Raw genomic sequence first — 15,684 nt, 5'->3', positions numbered from 1 at the left:
TTATCTCTAGGAGCCAATCAAACCTCTTGAAAAGAGAGCTCTAAACTTCTTAGTCAATGAATTTTTATTGAAGAATAACTACAAGCTGACATCAATAACCTTTTCAGATGAAAATGATGATCAGGTACAATTTCTTTTCGGTTTTCTTTTTTTTTAATAAGTGATGATTTGTTTCCTTTTTAATTTATAATATACTTATTTTCTCTTTTATCTAGTTTCTTTAGTTTTTCGAAAAGTTGTACATATTGTAAAATTCCATAAGGCTTCCCAGTCTAGTATTCTGTTGGCTTATAGATTTCCTCTTTCTACATAAAGACTTCTCATTCTTTCCAGGGAGCTTTTTACAACTCCCCTTATAACTATGTAATCTACTCATATTTCCACGTATTTATAAAATGTGCTTTTTTTTTTTAACTTTAAAACATTTACTTAGTAGTACAGATTAATGTGTACTTATAAATTCAGTTTAACTAAAACCTCTTCAGTAACACTATAATAATTAAGATGATAGATAACAGCATTTAAGAGAGAATATTTTGAATAAGAGAATATGAGTTGTGTCTCTGAATAGGAGCCAATCTTAGAACCTCATTATTTTACTGATAAAATCTTATAGGAAAAGAAATGATGCTTTGTTTAGTGTTATCTCGTAACTCTGGAATATTTTGACTTCTTAGTGCGAATAGGTCAGTTTGAATCTTGTACCTTAGTAAAGTAAATACCAAGGAGTGTATTGTATAGAAATCAGGAGGCTATCATTTTAAATCAGGTATATCCCATTGGTCCATAAACTATCCCATGGATCATTTAGCAAAAATAAAAGTAGCAAAAATAGAAGTTCTCTAAGGAAGATAGCAGTACAGTTACTCCCTCAGTTATTGTAATGTATTTGGCAAAAACTAAATTTAATAAAATATATAGTTATTCTTTATTAAATGGTAGTTTTACTCAACTATATAAAAGACATTAAACTAATATTTACCTAATATAAATAATGTTATACTGTGATTATATTTCAGGTTAATCATGTTTTATCACAAATTTAGGTTAATGATCAACTAAACAATGAATAAGAAATATGTTGAATATATGAGAAACATTGAGAGGCCAAAAAGAAGGCAGAAAAAGAAGAAAAAGGGAACAAAGAATAGATGGCACACACAGAAAACAATAGCAAGATGGCAGATTTAAAACCCAGCCATATCAATACTCACTTTAAATATAAATGATCTATCCTTACAATTAAAAGGCAGAAATTACTGGAGATTTCAAGCTGGCTCTCTCAATAATTGATAGAATAAGGTAATAGAAAATCATTTAGGATATAGAACACTTGTGCTATGCTGTCAACTAACTTTACATAAGTAGAATTTATAAAACTTCATCTTTCAATAGCTGAATACATGTTTTCAAATACGTATGGGTCACTTATCAAAATAGATCATATTATATCTATTAAATAGATGTAGGTGATAAAGCAAGTCAGTATTTAAGAGGATTTTAAATATTTCCAAATAACACATAAGTTAAAGAAGAAATCAAAAGGGAAATTATGAAGTATTTTGAGCTGAATGAAGATGAAAACAAAACCATCAAAATTTGCAGGATGTAGCTAAAGCTACAGGAAAGTTTATGACACCAAAATGTTTATAATATAAAAGAAGGAAGATTTCAAATTGATGAAAATCAGCTTCTACTTTAAGAAACTAGAAAAAGAAAACTAAGCAAAGCCCAAAGTAAGCAGAAGAAAGGAAATATTAAAAATGAGAGTGTAAATCAATGATATAGGCAACAGAAAACAATAGAGAAAAGCTAATAAAATAAAAAACTGAGTTTTTGAGGTTAATGAAATTGGAAAACCTCTAGCCTGACTCATTAGGAAAAAGAGAGAAGAAGCAAATTATCCAAATCTGGAATGAGCAAGGTTATATCACTATAAATTTTACTTATTATATATTTTTTAAATATATACCACTGGATTTCTTTTCTTTTTTAAAGTATTTATTTACTTATTTGTCTGCGCTGGGTCTTTAGTTGCAGCACGCGGAACCTTCATTGTCGCGTGCGGGCTCTTAGTTGCGGCATGCGGGATCTAGTTCCCTAACCAGGGAACAAACCCAGGATCCCTGCATTGGGAGCACAGAGACTTAACCACTGGACCACCAGGGAAGTCCCTAAATTTTACTCATATTAAAAGGATAAAATGGGAATGTTATGAGCAACTTTTCTTGAAAGAAGATAATTGCCAAAGCTCATTCAAGAAGAAATAGATTTGAGGAACTTTGTATTTATTAAAGAAATTGAATTTGTACTTAAAAACCTTCCGACAAAGAAAACTCTAGGTCTAGATAACTTCACTTGTAAAATCTACCAGGCATTTAAGGAAGAAGTAATACCGCTTCTCCACAAACTCTTCCAGAAACTGAAGAGAAGGGAATACTTCCAAACTCATTCTATGAGACCAGAATAATTCTGATATCAAAGTCAGATAAAAAACATTGCAAACAAAGAAAATACAGGGTCATTTTCCTTGTGAATTGGATGCAGAAATTCTATATAATTCTATATTTTACTATATCAAATCCAATAATATGTAAAAATGCTAATACATCATGACCAAATGGTTTATCCAAGGAATGCAAGGTTGATTTAATCCAAAAATCAGTCACTGTAATTCACCATTTTAAGAAACTTTTTAAAAGAGAAAAAAATCTTATCTCAGAAGAAAGCATTTGACATAACATGCATTTCCCATAAAAACTTGAAAGAAATGAGGAATTTCCTCAATCTCATAAAAGATATTTACAGAAAAACTATCACTAACATCATGCTTAATGATAAAAGATAAGGAATAAAACAAGGATATCTGTTCTCACTACTTCTACTGAACATCATACTGAAGATTCTAGCCAACACAAGGCAAGAAAAAGAAATAAAAGGCACACATTTTGGAAAAGAAGAAATAAAACTCTAAATTCACTGGTAACATGATTGTATATGTAGAAAATCCTGTGGACTACATAAAAAAAATACTATAGGGACTTCCTGGCGGTCCAGTGGTTAAGACTCCACGCTTCCACTGCAGGGGGTGTGGGTTCAATCCCTGCTTGGGGAACTAAGATGCTGCATGCCATGTGGCAGGGCCAAAAAAAAAAAGATACTATAGCTAATACATGATGTTAGCAAAGTTGTAAGATACAAGATCAGTAAACAAAAGTGAATCATATTTCTGTATACTAGCAACAAATAAACATTGAACTTTTAAAGATACCATTTACAAAAGTATCAAAAAATAGGAAATACTTAGGGATAAATCTGATAAAGGATTATACATTAAAAACTATTATACATGCTGAGAGAAAGTAAAGAAGACATAAATGAAGAGATACATTGTGCTCATATATCAGAAGATTCAATATTGTCAGAGTGTCAGTTTCAGCAAATTGATTTGTATTTTCAGTGCAATCCCAATCAAAATCTCACCAGTGTTTTTTGTAGAGATTAATTAGTTTATTCTAAAATTCATATGGAAATAACACAGTATAGCCAAAACAACTTTAATAAAGAAGAACAAAATTGGGGGACTTCAGCTACCTGACTTCAAGATATTGTAGTTTAGACAGTATCTTATTGGCATAAAGGTAGACAAATAGATCAATAGAACATAATAGAGAGTCAAGAGATTAATTTATGCATAGATGATCTTTTGATGTCTGACAGAATGCAAAGTAAATTTCATTCAGAAAGGACAGTCTTTTTTATAATTGGTACTGGAACATTTTGATATCTGTAGACCTCCAAAAATGAATTTCAAACCATACCTCACACCATCTACAAAAATTAATTCAAATGGATCATAGCTTTAACTTCTAAAACCATAAGGCTCCTAGAAGAAAACATGGAAAAAATTCATTGCAACCTTGGAAGATAGGCCAAGATTTCTTATATATGACACCAAAAGTATGGTGTTCTTCAGCAAAATTGTTCTCATCAAAATCAATAACTTCTGCTCTTTGAGAGCCACTCTAAGCAAATGAAAAGGTAAGCCATAAATGGGTGAAATATTTGCAAGTAACATATATGATAAAGGACTTTATCCAGAATATTTAAAGAACTCTCTAAACTGAATAATAAGAAAACAGCCCAATTTTTAAAAGCATGGACAAAAAAATTTAAACAGATACTTCAACAGAGAACATATATGGATAGCAAATAAGCACATGAAAAAGGTGCTCAGCATCTTTAGTCATTAGGGAAATGCAAATTAAGTCACAATGAGAATACCATAACACTTAATAGAATGTCTGAGACTGTACCAAGTCTTGGCAAAGATGTGGAGTAACTAGAAATCTCATCTTTGCTAGTGAGAATGCAAACTGGTACAGTCAGTTTGGAACACTTTTTGGCAGTTTCTTTAAAAAGTTAAAACCTTCACCAACTATATGACCTGGTCATTCCATTCATGGATATTAAAATCCAAAAGAAATGAAAGCATATGTTCATACAAAGACTCCTTCACAATGTTCACGGCAGCTTTATTTATGGTAGCTAAAATCAGGGTAACAACCCAAATATACAAGAGCAGGCGGTTGAATAAAACATTTTAATATATCCTTATAGTAGAATACTACACAGCAACAAAAAGGAACGAACTGCTGACAGATACAACAACACAGATCAGTCTGAAAATCCTTAATCATTAATTTGGGTGAAAAAAAACAGACAAATATAGTACTTGCTGTATGAATTTATAAAAAATTCTAAGAAATGTAAACTATTATACAGTGACAGAAAACAGGTCAGTATTTGCCTAGGAACAGGGCACCTATGAGGAATAAGAGGGAAGGATTACAAAGGGGCCAAGAAAACTTTTGGGAGTGAACAAGTTAATCTTGTTGATTGTGGTGATCTATTCAGGGGTATACACAGATGTCAAAACTTATCAAATTGTACATTTTAAATTAGCTCGTGGATTTAAATCATGCAGTTTATTGTGTATTAATTATATACCTCAGTAAAGCTGTTTTTTATGAAAGGCAGTGGAAATGCTCATCAATAACCTGTTCTTTAACCATTAAACAACATTTAGTGCTAATTTCAAATGACCTAAAAGCAGAGCTATATAGAGCCCTCACTCTCCTCTGTTTAGTCTCTAGACAAAGTGTAAAACTTTTTGCCCTGTTTTATTTTTGATCATATACCCCGATTTTACCCTCTTAGTGGCACTTATCATTACTGCAATTATCTCTTGTCTCCCTGACTAGACTATAAGTTTCTTGAGGCTAAAAGGATCTCTTGTTCATCTCTGTATCTGCAAGTATAGTAAAACTCCGTAAATATTTATTGATAGTTTTCTCATATTTTTATCTGCATGCAATCATTGTCTTACTGTTCTTTGCTTCCCTCCTACCAGTTCTTTCTTTTATGATTTTTTACTTTCTATTCTTTCTTTCTGTTGTGCTATGTGAATTTTTTTTTTTTTTTGTAAATAAGCGTTCTGTGTATTTTCAACTTCTCTCAGAATATCCTTTTTGCTTTAAATAACACTTGTCTCTTAACTGAGGACACTGTTTCCCCTATTTTCCAAGTACGAGATGGTGCCTCTCACACTCTAGAACCAGGATGTTTTCTCCCAGGATGTTTTCTCAATTGGAACATACACTTTGACATTACAATAAAATTATGATTATGTTGAATTTTCAAGATAGTAGCAATAAGGGGACTTCCCCAGTGGTCCAGTGGTAAAGAATCCTCCTTCCAGTTCAGGGGCCGTGGGTTTGATCCCTGCTCAGGGAACTAAGATCCCACATGCCGCGGGGCAACTAAGCCTACGTACCACAACTACTGAGCCCGCATGCCACAAACTACAGAGCCCATGCACTCTGGAGCCCGCACGCCACAACTAGAGAGAGAAAAAAACTGCACACCACAACTAGAGAGAAGCCCAAGCACCAAAATGAAGAGCCCGTGTGCCACAACGGAAGATCCCACATGCCGCACTAAGGCCTGACGCAGCCAAAAAAAAAGAGAAGGATATTAGCAATAAGGAAAAGATAAATTTCAGGGGAGGAGCTTCAAGATGGCGGAAGAGTAAGACACAGAGACCACCTTCCTCCCCACAAATACATCAGAAATACATCTACATGTGGAACAACCCCTACAGAACACCTACTGAATGCTGGCACAAGACCTCAGACTTCCCAAAAGGCAAGAAACTGCCCACGTACCAGGGTAGGGCAAAAGAAAAAAGAGACAAAAGAATAGGGAAGGGACCTGCACCAGTGGGAGGGAGCTGTGAAGGAGGAAAGGTTTCCACACACTAGGAAGGCCCCTCACAGGCAGAGACTGCGGGTGGCGGAGGGGGGGAGCCACGGAGGAGAGCACAGCAACTGGGGTGCGGAGGGCAAAGCAGAGAGATTCCCGCACAGAGGATCGGTGCCAACCAGCACTCACCAGCCCGAGAGGCTTGTCTGCTCACCTGCTGGGGAGGGCGGGGGCTGGGAGCTGAGGCTCGGGCTTCAGTTGGATCCCAGGGAGAGGACTGGGGTTGGCTGCGTGAACACAGCCTGAGGGGGATTGTGCGCTACAGCTAGCCGGGAGGGAGTCCGGGAAAAAGTCTGGACCTGCCGAAGAGGCAAGAGACTTTTTCTTGCCTCTTGTTTCCTGGTGCACGAGGAGAGGGGATTAAGGGCACCACTTAAAGGAGCTCCAGAGATGGGCGTGAGACGCGGCTATCAGTGCGGACCCCAGAGACAGGCATGGGACGCTAAGGCTGCTGCTGCCGCCACCAAGGAGCCTGTGTGCAACCACACGTCACTATCCACACCTCCCCTCCCAGGAGCCTGTGCAGCCTGCCACTGCCAGGGTCCCGTGATCCAGGGACAACTTCCCCGGGAGAATGCATGGCGCGCCTCAGACTGCTGCAATGTCACATTGTCCGCTGCCACTGCAGGTTTGCCCCACATTCGTACCCCTCCCTCCCCCCGGCCTGAGTGAGTCAGAGCCCCCGAATCAGCTGCTCCTTTAACGCCATCCTGTCTGAGCGAAGAACAGACGCCCTCAGGCAACCTACACACAGAGGCGGGTCCAAATCCAAATCTGAACCCCGGGAGCTGTGCGAAAAAAGAAGAGAAAGGAAAATTTCTCCCAGCAGCCTCAGGAGCAGCAGATTAAATCTACACAATCAACTTGATGTACCCTGCATCTGTGGAATGCCTGAATAGACAATGAATCATCCCAAATTAAGGAGGTGGACTTTGGGGTCAATGATACATTTTTTTTCCCCTTTTTCTCTTTTTGTGAATGTGTATGTGGATGCTTCTGTGTGATTTTGTCTGTATAACTTTGCTTTTACCATTTGTCCTAGGGTTCTGTTTGTCCGTTTTTTTGTTGTTTTTTTATTACTTTTCAAAAATTTTTCCTTAATAATTATTTTTTATTTTTTATTATAATAACTTTATTTTATTTCACTTTACTTTATTTTATTTTATCTTCTTTCTTTCTTTCTTTTTTTTCTCCCGTTTATTCTGAGCTGTGTGGATGACAGGCTCTTGGTGCTCCAGCCAGGCGTCAGGGCTGTGCGTCGGAGGTGGGACAGCCAAAGTCAGGACACTGGTCTACAAGAGACCTCCCAGCTCAGAGATCTCACAGAGATCTCCATCTTAACGCCAAGACCCAGTTTCACTCAACGACCAGCAAGCTACAGTGCTGTACACCCTGTGCCAAACAACTAGCAACACAGGAACACAAACCCATCCATTAGCAGAGAGGCTGCCTAAAATTATAATAAGGCCACAGACACCCCAAAACACACCACCAGACGTGGACCTGCCCACCAGAAAGACAAGATCCAGGCTGACCCACCAGAACACAGGCACTAGTCCCCTCCACCAGGAAGCCTACACAACCCACTGAACCAACCTTAGCCACTGGGGACAGACACCAGAAACAACGGGAACTACGAACCTGCAGCCTGTGAAAAGGAGACCCCAAACACAGTAAGTGAAGCCAAATGAGAAGACAGAGAAACAAACAGCAGATGAAGGAGCAAGGCAAAACCCACCAGACCTAACGAATGAAGAAGAAATAGGCAGTCTACCTGAAAAAGAATTCAGAATAATGATAGTAAAGATGATCCAAAGTCTCAGAAATAGAATGGAGAAAATACAAGAAACGTTTAACAAGGACCTAGAAGAACTAAAGAGCAAACAAACAGTGATGAACAACACAATAAATGAAATTAAAAGTTCTCTAGAAGGGATCAATAGCAAAATAATTGAAGCAGAAGAACAGATAAATGACCTGGAAGATGAAATAGTGGAAATATCTACTGCAGAGCAGAATAAAGAAAAAAGAATGAAAAGAATTGAGGACAGTGTCAGAGACCTCTGGGACAACATTAAACACACCAACATTCAAATTTTAGGGGTCCCAGAAGAAGAAGAGAGAAAGAAAGGGACTGAGAAAATATTTGAAGAGATTATGGTTGAAAACTTCCCTAATATGGGAAAGGAAATAGTCAAGTTCAGGAAGCACAGAGAGTCCCATACAGGATAAACCCAAGGATAACCATGCCAAGACACATATTAATCAAACTATCAGGGCTTCTCTGGTGGCGCAGTGGTTGAGAGTCCGCCTGCTGATGCAGGGGACGTGGGTTCGTGCCCCGGTCTGGGAGGATCCCTCATGCCACGGAGGGGCTGGGCCCATGAGCCATGGCCGCTGAGCCTGTGCGTCTGGAGCCTGTGCTCTGCAATGGGAGAGGTCACAGCCGTGAGAGGCCCGCATGCAGCAAAAAAAAAAAAAAAATTAAATACAAAGGTAAAATATTAAAAGCAGCAAGGCAAAAACAACAAATAACACACAAGGGAATCCCCATAAGGTTAACAGCTGATCTTTCAGCAGAAACTCTGCAAGCCACAAGGGAGTGGCAGGACATATTTAAAGTGATGAAGGAGAAAAACCTACAACCAACATTACTCTACCAGGCAAGGATCTCATTCAGATTTGACGGAGAAATTAAAAGCTTTACAGACAAGCACACGCTAAGAGAATTCAGCACCACCAAACCAGATTTACAACAAATACTAAAGGAACTTCTCTAGGCAGGAAACACAAGAAAAGGAAAAGACCTACAATAACAAACCCAAAACAATTATGAAAATGGTAATAGGAACATACATACCAATGATTACCTTAAATATGAATGGTTTAAATGCTCCAGCCAAAAGACATGGACTGGCTGAATGCATAAAAAACAAGATCCATATATATGCTGTCTACAAGAGACCCACTTCAGACCTAGGGACACATACAGACTGAAAGTGAGGGGATGGAAAAAGATATTCCATGCTAATGGAAATCAAAAGAAAGCTGGAAAAGCAATTCTCATACCAGACAAAATAAACTTTAAAACAAAGACTATTATAAGAGACAAAGAAGGACAGTACATAATGATCAAGGGATCAATCCAAGAAGAAGATATAACAACTGTAAATATTTATGCACCCAGCACAGGAGCAGCGCAATTCATTTGGCAAATACTAACAGCCATAAAAGGGGAAATCGACTGTAACACAATCATAGTAGGGGACTTTAACACCCCACTTTCACCAATGGACAGATCATCCAAAATGAAAATAAATAAGGAAATACAAGCTTTAAATGATACATTAAACAAGATGGACTTAATTGATATTTATAGGACATTCCATCCAAAAGCAACAGAATACACATTCTTTTTATGTGCTCATGGAACATTCTCCAGGATAGATCATATCTTGGGCCACAAATCAAGCTTTGGTAAATTTAAGGAAATTGAAATCGTATCAAGTATCTTTTCTGACCACAACGCTATGAGACTATGTATCAATTACAGGAAAAAATCTGTAAAAATACAAACACATGGAGGCTAAACAATACACTACTTAATAGCCAAGAGATCACTGAAGAAATTAAAGAGGAAATCAAATAATACCTAGAAACAAATGACAATGAAAACACAGCGATCCAAAACCTTTGGGATGCAGCAAAAGCAGTTTTAAGACGGAAGTTTATAGCAATAAAATCGTACCTCAAAAAACAAGAAACAACTCAAGTAAACAACCTTACCTTACACCTAAAGCAATTAGAGAAAGAAGAACAAAAAAACCACAAAGTTAGCAGACGGAAAGAAATCATAAAGATCAGATCAGAAATAAATGAAAAAGAAATGAAGGAAACCATAGCAAAGATCAATAAAACTAAAAGCTGGTTCTTTGAGAAGATAAACAAAATTCATAAGCCATTAGCCAGACTCATCAAGAAAAAAAGGGAGAAGGCTCAAATCAATAGAATTAGAAATAAAAAAGGAGAAGGAACAACTGACTGCAGAAACACAAAGGATCATGAGAGATTACTACAAGCAACTATATGCCAATCAAATGGACAACCTGGAAGAAAAGGACAAATTCTTAGAAATGCACAATGTGCTGAGACTGAACCAGGAGATATAGAAAATATGAACAGACCAATCAGAAGCACTGAAATTGAAACTGTGATTAAAAATCTTCCAACAAACAAAAGCCCGGAACCAGATGGCTTCACAGGCGAATCTGTCATACATTTAGAGAAGCGCTAACACCTATCCTTCTCAAACTCTTCCAAAATAGAGCAGAGGGAGGTACACTTCCAAACTCATTCTACGAGGTCACCATCACCGTGATACCAAAACCAGACAAAGATGTCTCAAAGAAAGAAAACTACAGGCCAATATCACTGATGAACATAGATGCAAAAATCCTCAACAAAATACTAGCAAACAGAATCCAGCAGCACATTAAAAGGATCATACACCATGATCAAGTGGGGTTTATCCCAGGAATGCAAGGATTCTTCAGTATACGCAAATTAATCAGTGTGATACACCATATTAACAAATTGAAGGAGAAAAACCATATGATCATCTCAATAGATGCAGAGAAAGCTTTTGACAAAATTCAACACCCATCTATGATAAAAACCCTCCAGAAAGTAGGCATAGAGAGAACTTACTTCAACATAATAAAGGCCATATATGACAAATACACAGCCAACATCATCCTCAATGGTGAAAAATTGAAACCCTTTCCATTAAGATCAGGAACAAGACAAGGTTGCCCACTCTCACCGCTCTTATTCAACATAGTTTTGGAAGTTTTAGCTACAGCAATCAGAGAAGAAAAAGAAATAAATGGAATCCAAATTGGAAAAGAAGAAGTAAAGCTGTCACTGTTTGCAGATGACATGATACTATACTTAGAGAATCCTAAAGATGCTACCAGAAAACTACTAGAGCTAATCAATGAATTTGGTAAAGTAGCAGGATACAAAATTAATGCACAGAAATCTCTTGCATTCCTATACACTAATGATGAAAAATGTGAAAGTGAAATTAAGAAAACACTCCCATTTTACCATTGCGACAAAAAGAATAAAATACCTAGGAATAAACCTACCTAAGGAGACAGAAGATCTGTATGCAGAAAATTATAAGACACTGATGAAAGAAATGAAAGGTGATACACCCAGATGGAGAGATATACCATCTTCTTGGATTGGAAGAATCAATATTGTGAAAATGACTATACTACCCAAAGCAATCTACAAATTCAATGGAATCCCTATCAAATTACCAATGGCATTTTTTACAGAACTAGAACAAAAAATCTTAAAATTTGTTTGGAGACACAAAAGACCCCGAATAGCCAAAGCGGTCTTTAGGGAAGAATACAGAGTGGGAGGAATCAGGCTCTCTGACTTCACACTATACTACAAAGCTACAGTAATCAAGATAATATGGTACTGCCACAAAAACAGAAATATAGATCAATGGAACAGGATAGAAAGCCCAGAGATAAACTCACACATCTATGGTCAACTAATCTATGACAAAGGAGGCAAGACAATGGAGAAAAGATAGTCTCTCCAATTAGTGGTGCTGGGAAACCTGGACAGCTACATGTAAAAGAATTAAATTAGAACATTCCCTAACACCATACACAAAAATAAATTCAAAATGGATTAGAGACCTTAACGTAAGACCGGACACTACAAAACTCTTAGAGGAAAACATAGGAAGAACAGTCTTTGACATAAATCACAGCAAGATCTTTTTTGATCCACCTCCTAGAGTAATGGAAATAAAAACAAAAATAAACAAATGGTACCTAATGAAACTTCAAAGCTTTTGCACAGCAAAGGAAATTACAAACAAGACGAAAAGACAACTCATAGAATGGGAGAAAATATTTGCAAACGAATCAATGGAGAAAGGATTAATTTCCAAATAATATAAACAGCTCATGGAGCTCAATATTAAAAAAACAACCCAATCCAAAAATGTGCAGAAGACCTAAATAGACATTTCTCCAAAGGAGATATACAGATTGCCAACAAACACATGAAAGAATGCTCAACATTATTAATCATTAGAGAAATGCAAATCAAAACTACAATGAGATATCATCTCACACCAGTCAGAATGGGCATCATCAAAAAATCTAGAAACAATAAATGCTGGAGAGGGTGTGGAGAAAAGGGCACCCTCTTGCACTGTTGGTGGGAATGTAAATTGCTACAGCCACTATGGAGAACTGTATGGAGGTTCCTTAAGAAACTAAAAGTAGAACTACCATACAACCCAGCAATCCCACTACTGGGCATATACCCTGAGAAAACCATAATTCAAAAAGAGTCACGTACCACAGTGTTCATTGCAGCTCTATTTACAATAGCCAGGACATGGAGGCAACCTAAGTGTCCATCAACAGATGAATTGATAAAGAAAATGTGGCAGATATATACAGTGGAATATTATTCAGCCATAAGAAGAAACAAAATTGAGTTAGTTGTAGTGAGGTGGATGGACCTAGAGTCTGTCATACAGAGTGAGGTAAGTCAGAAAGAGAAAAACAAATACCGTATGCTAACACATATATATGGAATCTAAAAAAAAAAAAAAAAAATTGTCATGAAGAATCCAGGGACAAGGCAGGAATAAAGACGCAGATGTACTAGAGCATGGACTTGAGGATCCGCGGAGGGGGTCGGGTAAGCTGGGACAAAGAGAGTGGCATGGACATATATACACTACCAAATGTAAAATAGATTGCTAGTGGGAAGCAGCTGCATAGCACAGGGAGATCAGCTCGGTGCTTTGTGACCACCTAGAGGGGTGGGATAGGGAGGGTGGGAGGGAGGGAGACACAAGAGGGAAGAGATATGGGGACATATGTATAGGTATAACTGATTCACTTTGTTATAAAGCAGAAACTGACACACCATTTTAAAGCAATTATACTCCAATAAAGTTGTTAAAAAAAAAGATAAATTTCAAAAATGCAAGATAAAACTGCCACATAGATTTTTTTTATATTATTATTTTTTTATCTTTTAGGATTTTGAACTATGGGATGATGTAGGATTAAACATTCCAAAACCTCCAGACTTATTGCAACTCTACCGAGATTTTGGAAATCATCAAGTGACTGGGAAAGATCTTGTGGATGTGGCCAGTGGTGTAGAAGAAGATGAATTAGAGGCTCTGACACCAATTTTAGTTAACCTTCCTCCAACCCTTGAAACTCCTGCTGCTGTAGAGGTGAGAGGTATTAACTAAGTAATCCAGTCCACAAAAAGTGTTTAAACTGCATAAAAGCATACTATGAGATCTTGAGTTTCTGTTTTTCTCCCATTTTGATTTTAGAACTCCTTGCTAGTAAAGAAATTAGAAGATAAAATTAGTTTATTAAATAGTGAGAAATGGTCTTTGATGGAACAAATCAGAAGACTTGAAAGGTTAGTACTTAATGATTATTTCCAAAAAACCTCTTAAAGTTTTTAAAGAAATTGACAGATTATATAAATATATAAGATAACATTTCAGTTGTAAGACATAATTTTTCATATCCTAATACTTCTGGAAAAAAGTCTTATAGTTGCTTATATACTTAAAGTGTCCTTTTTCCCCAAAAAAGTTGTCCCCGTAATAACCATGTAATTGCATATGTCTTGGAACCAAGAAATAAGATATTTTTTATTTTCTCCAAGTTGTATCAGTAGTAATAAAATAGCTTTTCACATTAGTGTTGTACATATTTCCCATTCGTTATTTCATTTAATTCTTAATTCTGTAGAATTTTCCCCATTTTGCAAATGAAGAATGTTAAGTGCTAATCCAAAGCATAGTTTATAAAACCATTTTTATGCTTTATAAGTGTTTGTAGCTGCACTTCTAGGTATATGAAGCATCAGTGTATACGGTGCAGAAGAGATTAATCAGTTGCCAAACCACTTTCTATTAATATGTTATACTTTTAAACCATTAAACCCATTATGAGGTTTATGCTATTGCCAAAGTTTTAAAAAAATACAGTTATTCTCTGATAATTTCTCTTCCTTTCTACAGTGAAATGGACTTCCTCAAAAATGAACACTTTGCCAGCCCTGTAGTTTGTGACTCTGTTCAGCCTTCTTTGGATCAGTCTCCCCACAAGGACTCTGAAGACAGTGGACAGAATTCAGTTATAAATAGTTCAGACATGGGAGAAAACAAGGATATCCATCTTTCAAAATCAGATGAAATTGATTCCACTATGCCTAAAGAGAATTTCCCACGTTCTTTCCCCAGGAGAGAAAGAGAAGGAATGCCATCTTCTTCTCCATCAAATAAAAGCACAGTCCATTTTGATAAACCCAATAGGTTAGTATGCATCCTGTGTTTTGAAATGCATCTTTCAGCTATTTAGAACATTGTCAAAATAGAAGAGTTTCAGTTCTTATTTTGCAGATCAGATGTATGAATTTTTATGTTTGGCATGAACTTAACACATAGCAAAGTCCATGTCACCAAAAAAAATAAAAAAATAAAAATCACAAGTAATTACTAAGTTAAATTGTATTAACAAGGAATAGACCATAAAGGAGATAGGTCCTATCTTAGCCGAGTACTTAAACCCATAAGTAATATGTATGTTTTATGTGCTGTATTTTACCCAGTGCTTTTTACCTTTTCTGTATTCTACAGTCATTATCAGACTCAGGAGAAGGTTTTGGTACTGAATAGTTGCCTGTACTAAAGAGGGGATTAGCTATTAATCTTAGGCCTTTTTCCTGTGTCTGCTTCCATTACTAATATTGTATCATTAATATTCTCTTAATTCATTTAGTTTTTATTGGATTGCAGTGATTGAACTCAGATGACAAAAGCATGGTCCCTTGCCCATCATGATTATGTTTTCTAGTAGAGGAGACAAAATGTGTTTAAAATTATTTACATTTTAATGTGAAAAATGTTAAGAAAGGAACATTTACTGAGTTCTTTTTTATATGTCAGGCACAGTTCTACACGCTTTACGTATACTAACTTAGTTAATCCTCACAAATTACCCTATGGTACATTCTGAGCCACAAAGCCATGCTTCCTCCTCCTCCTATTAAATGGAGGAATATTATACCAAGTGTTGGGATGTAATAGGAAAGCATGACTAATTTGTTTTAGACTTAAAGGTACTCATTATTAGTGAGAAGTATTTGATTTTTTTTTTCCCAAGCAAATCTTTCCACTCATGTGCCACAACTTTCTGTGTACCTGCTTAAGTGCGTGTGTGTGTGTGTGTGTGTATTTTTAGGTATTATGGGGGTTGAAATAGACACAGCCCAATCCTC

At 36.6% G+C, this 15,684-nt stretch overlaps 1 protein-coding gene across 8 annotated transcripts in view; it reads left to right on the top strand.

Annotated features, from left to right (window-relative positions):
* RELCH (RAB11 binding and LisH domain, coiled-coil and HEAT repeat containing) overlaps nucleotides 1-15,684 on the top strand; it is a 117,335-nt gene that overhangs the window by 22,579 nt on the left and 79,072 nt on the right. For all 8 annotated transcript variants that reach the window (XR_007471692.1, XM_033424993.2, XM_004268064.4 and 5 more), the window contains 4 exons: nucleotides 11-124; nucleotides 13,415-13,618; nucleotides 13,724-13,815; nucleotides 14,426-14,719. Coding sequence is in view for 7 of the 8 variants with exons in the window: in XM_033424993.2 (XP_033280884.1) it covers nucleotides 11-124; nucleotides 13,415-13,618; nucleotides 13,724-13,815; nucleotides 14,426-14,719 (704 nt within the window). In the remaining variant the exon portion in view is untranslated. The remainder of the gene's footprint in view (nucleotides 1-10; nucleotides 125-13,414; nucleotides 13,619-13,723; nucleotides 13,816-14,425; nucleotides 14,720-15,684) is intronic.

Source organism: Orcinus orca, chromosome 15, assembly GCF_937001465.1.
Source record: "Orcinus orca chromosome 15, mOrcOrc1.1, whole genome shotgun sequence".
NCBI lineage: Eukaryota > Metazoa > Chordata > Mammalia > Artiodactyla > Delphinidae > Orcinus > Orcinus orca.
The sequence above is the reverse complement of the archived record's forward strand: the minus strand, read 5'-3'. Positions and strand labels throughout refer to the sequence as shown.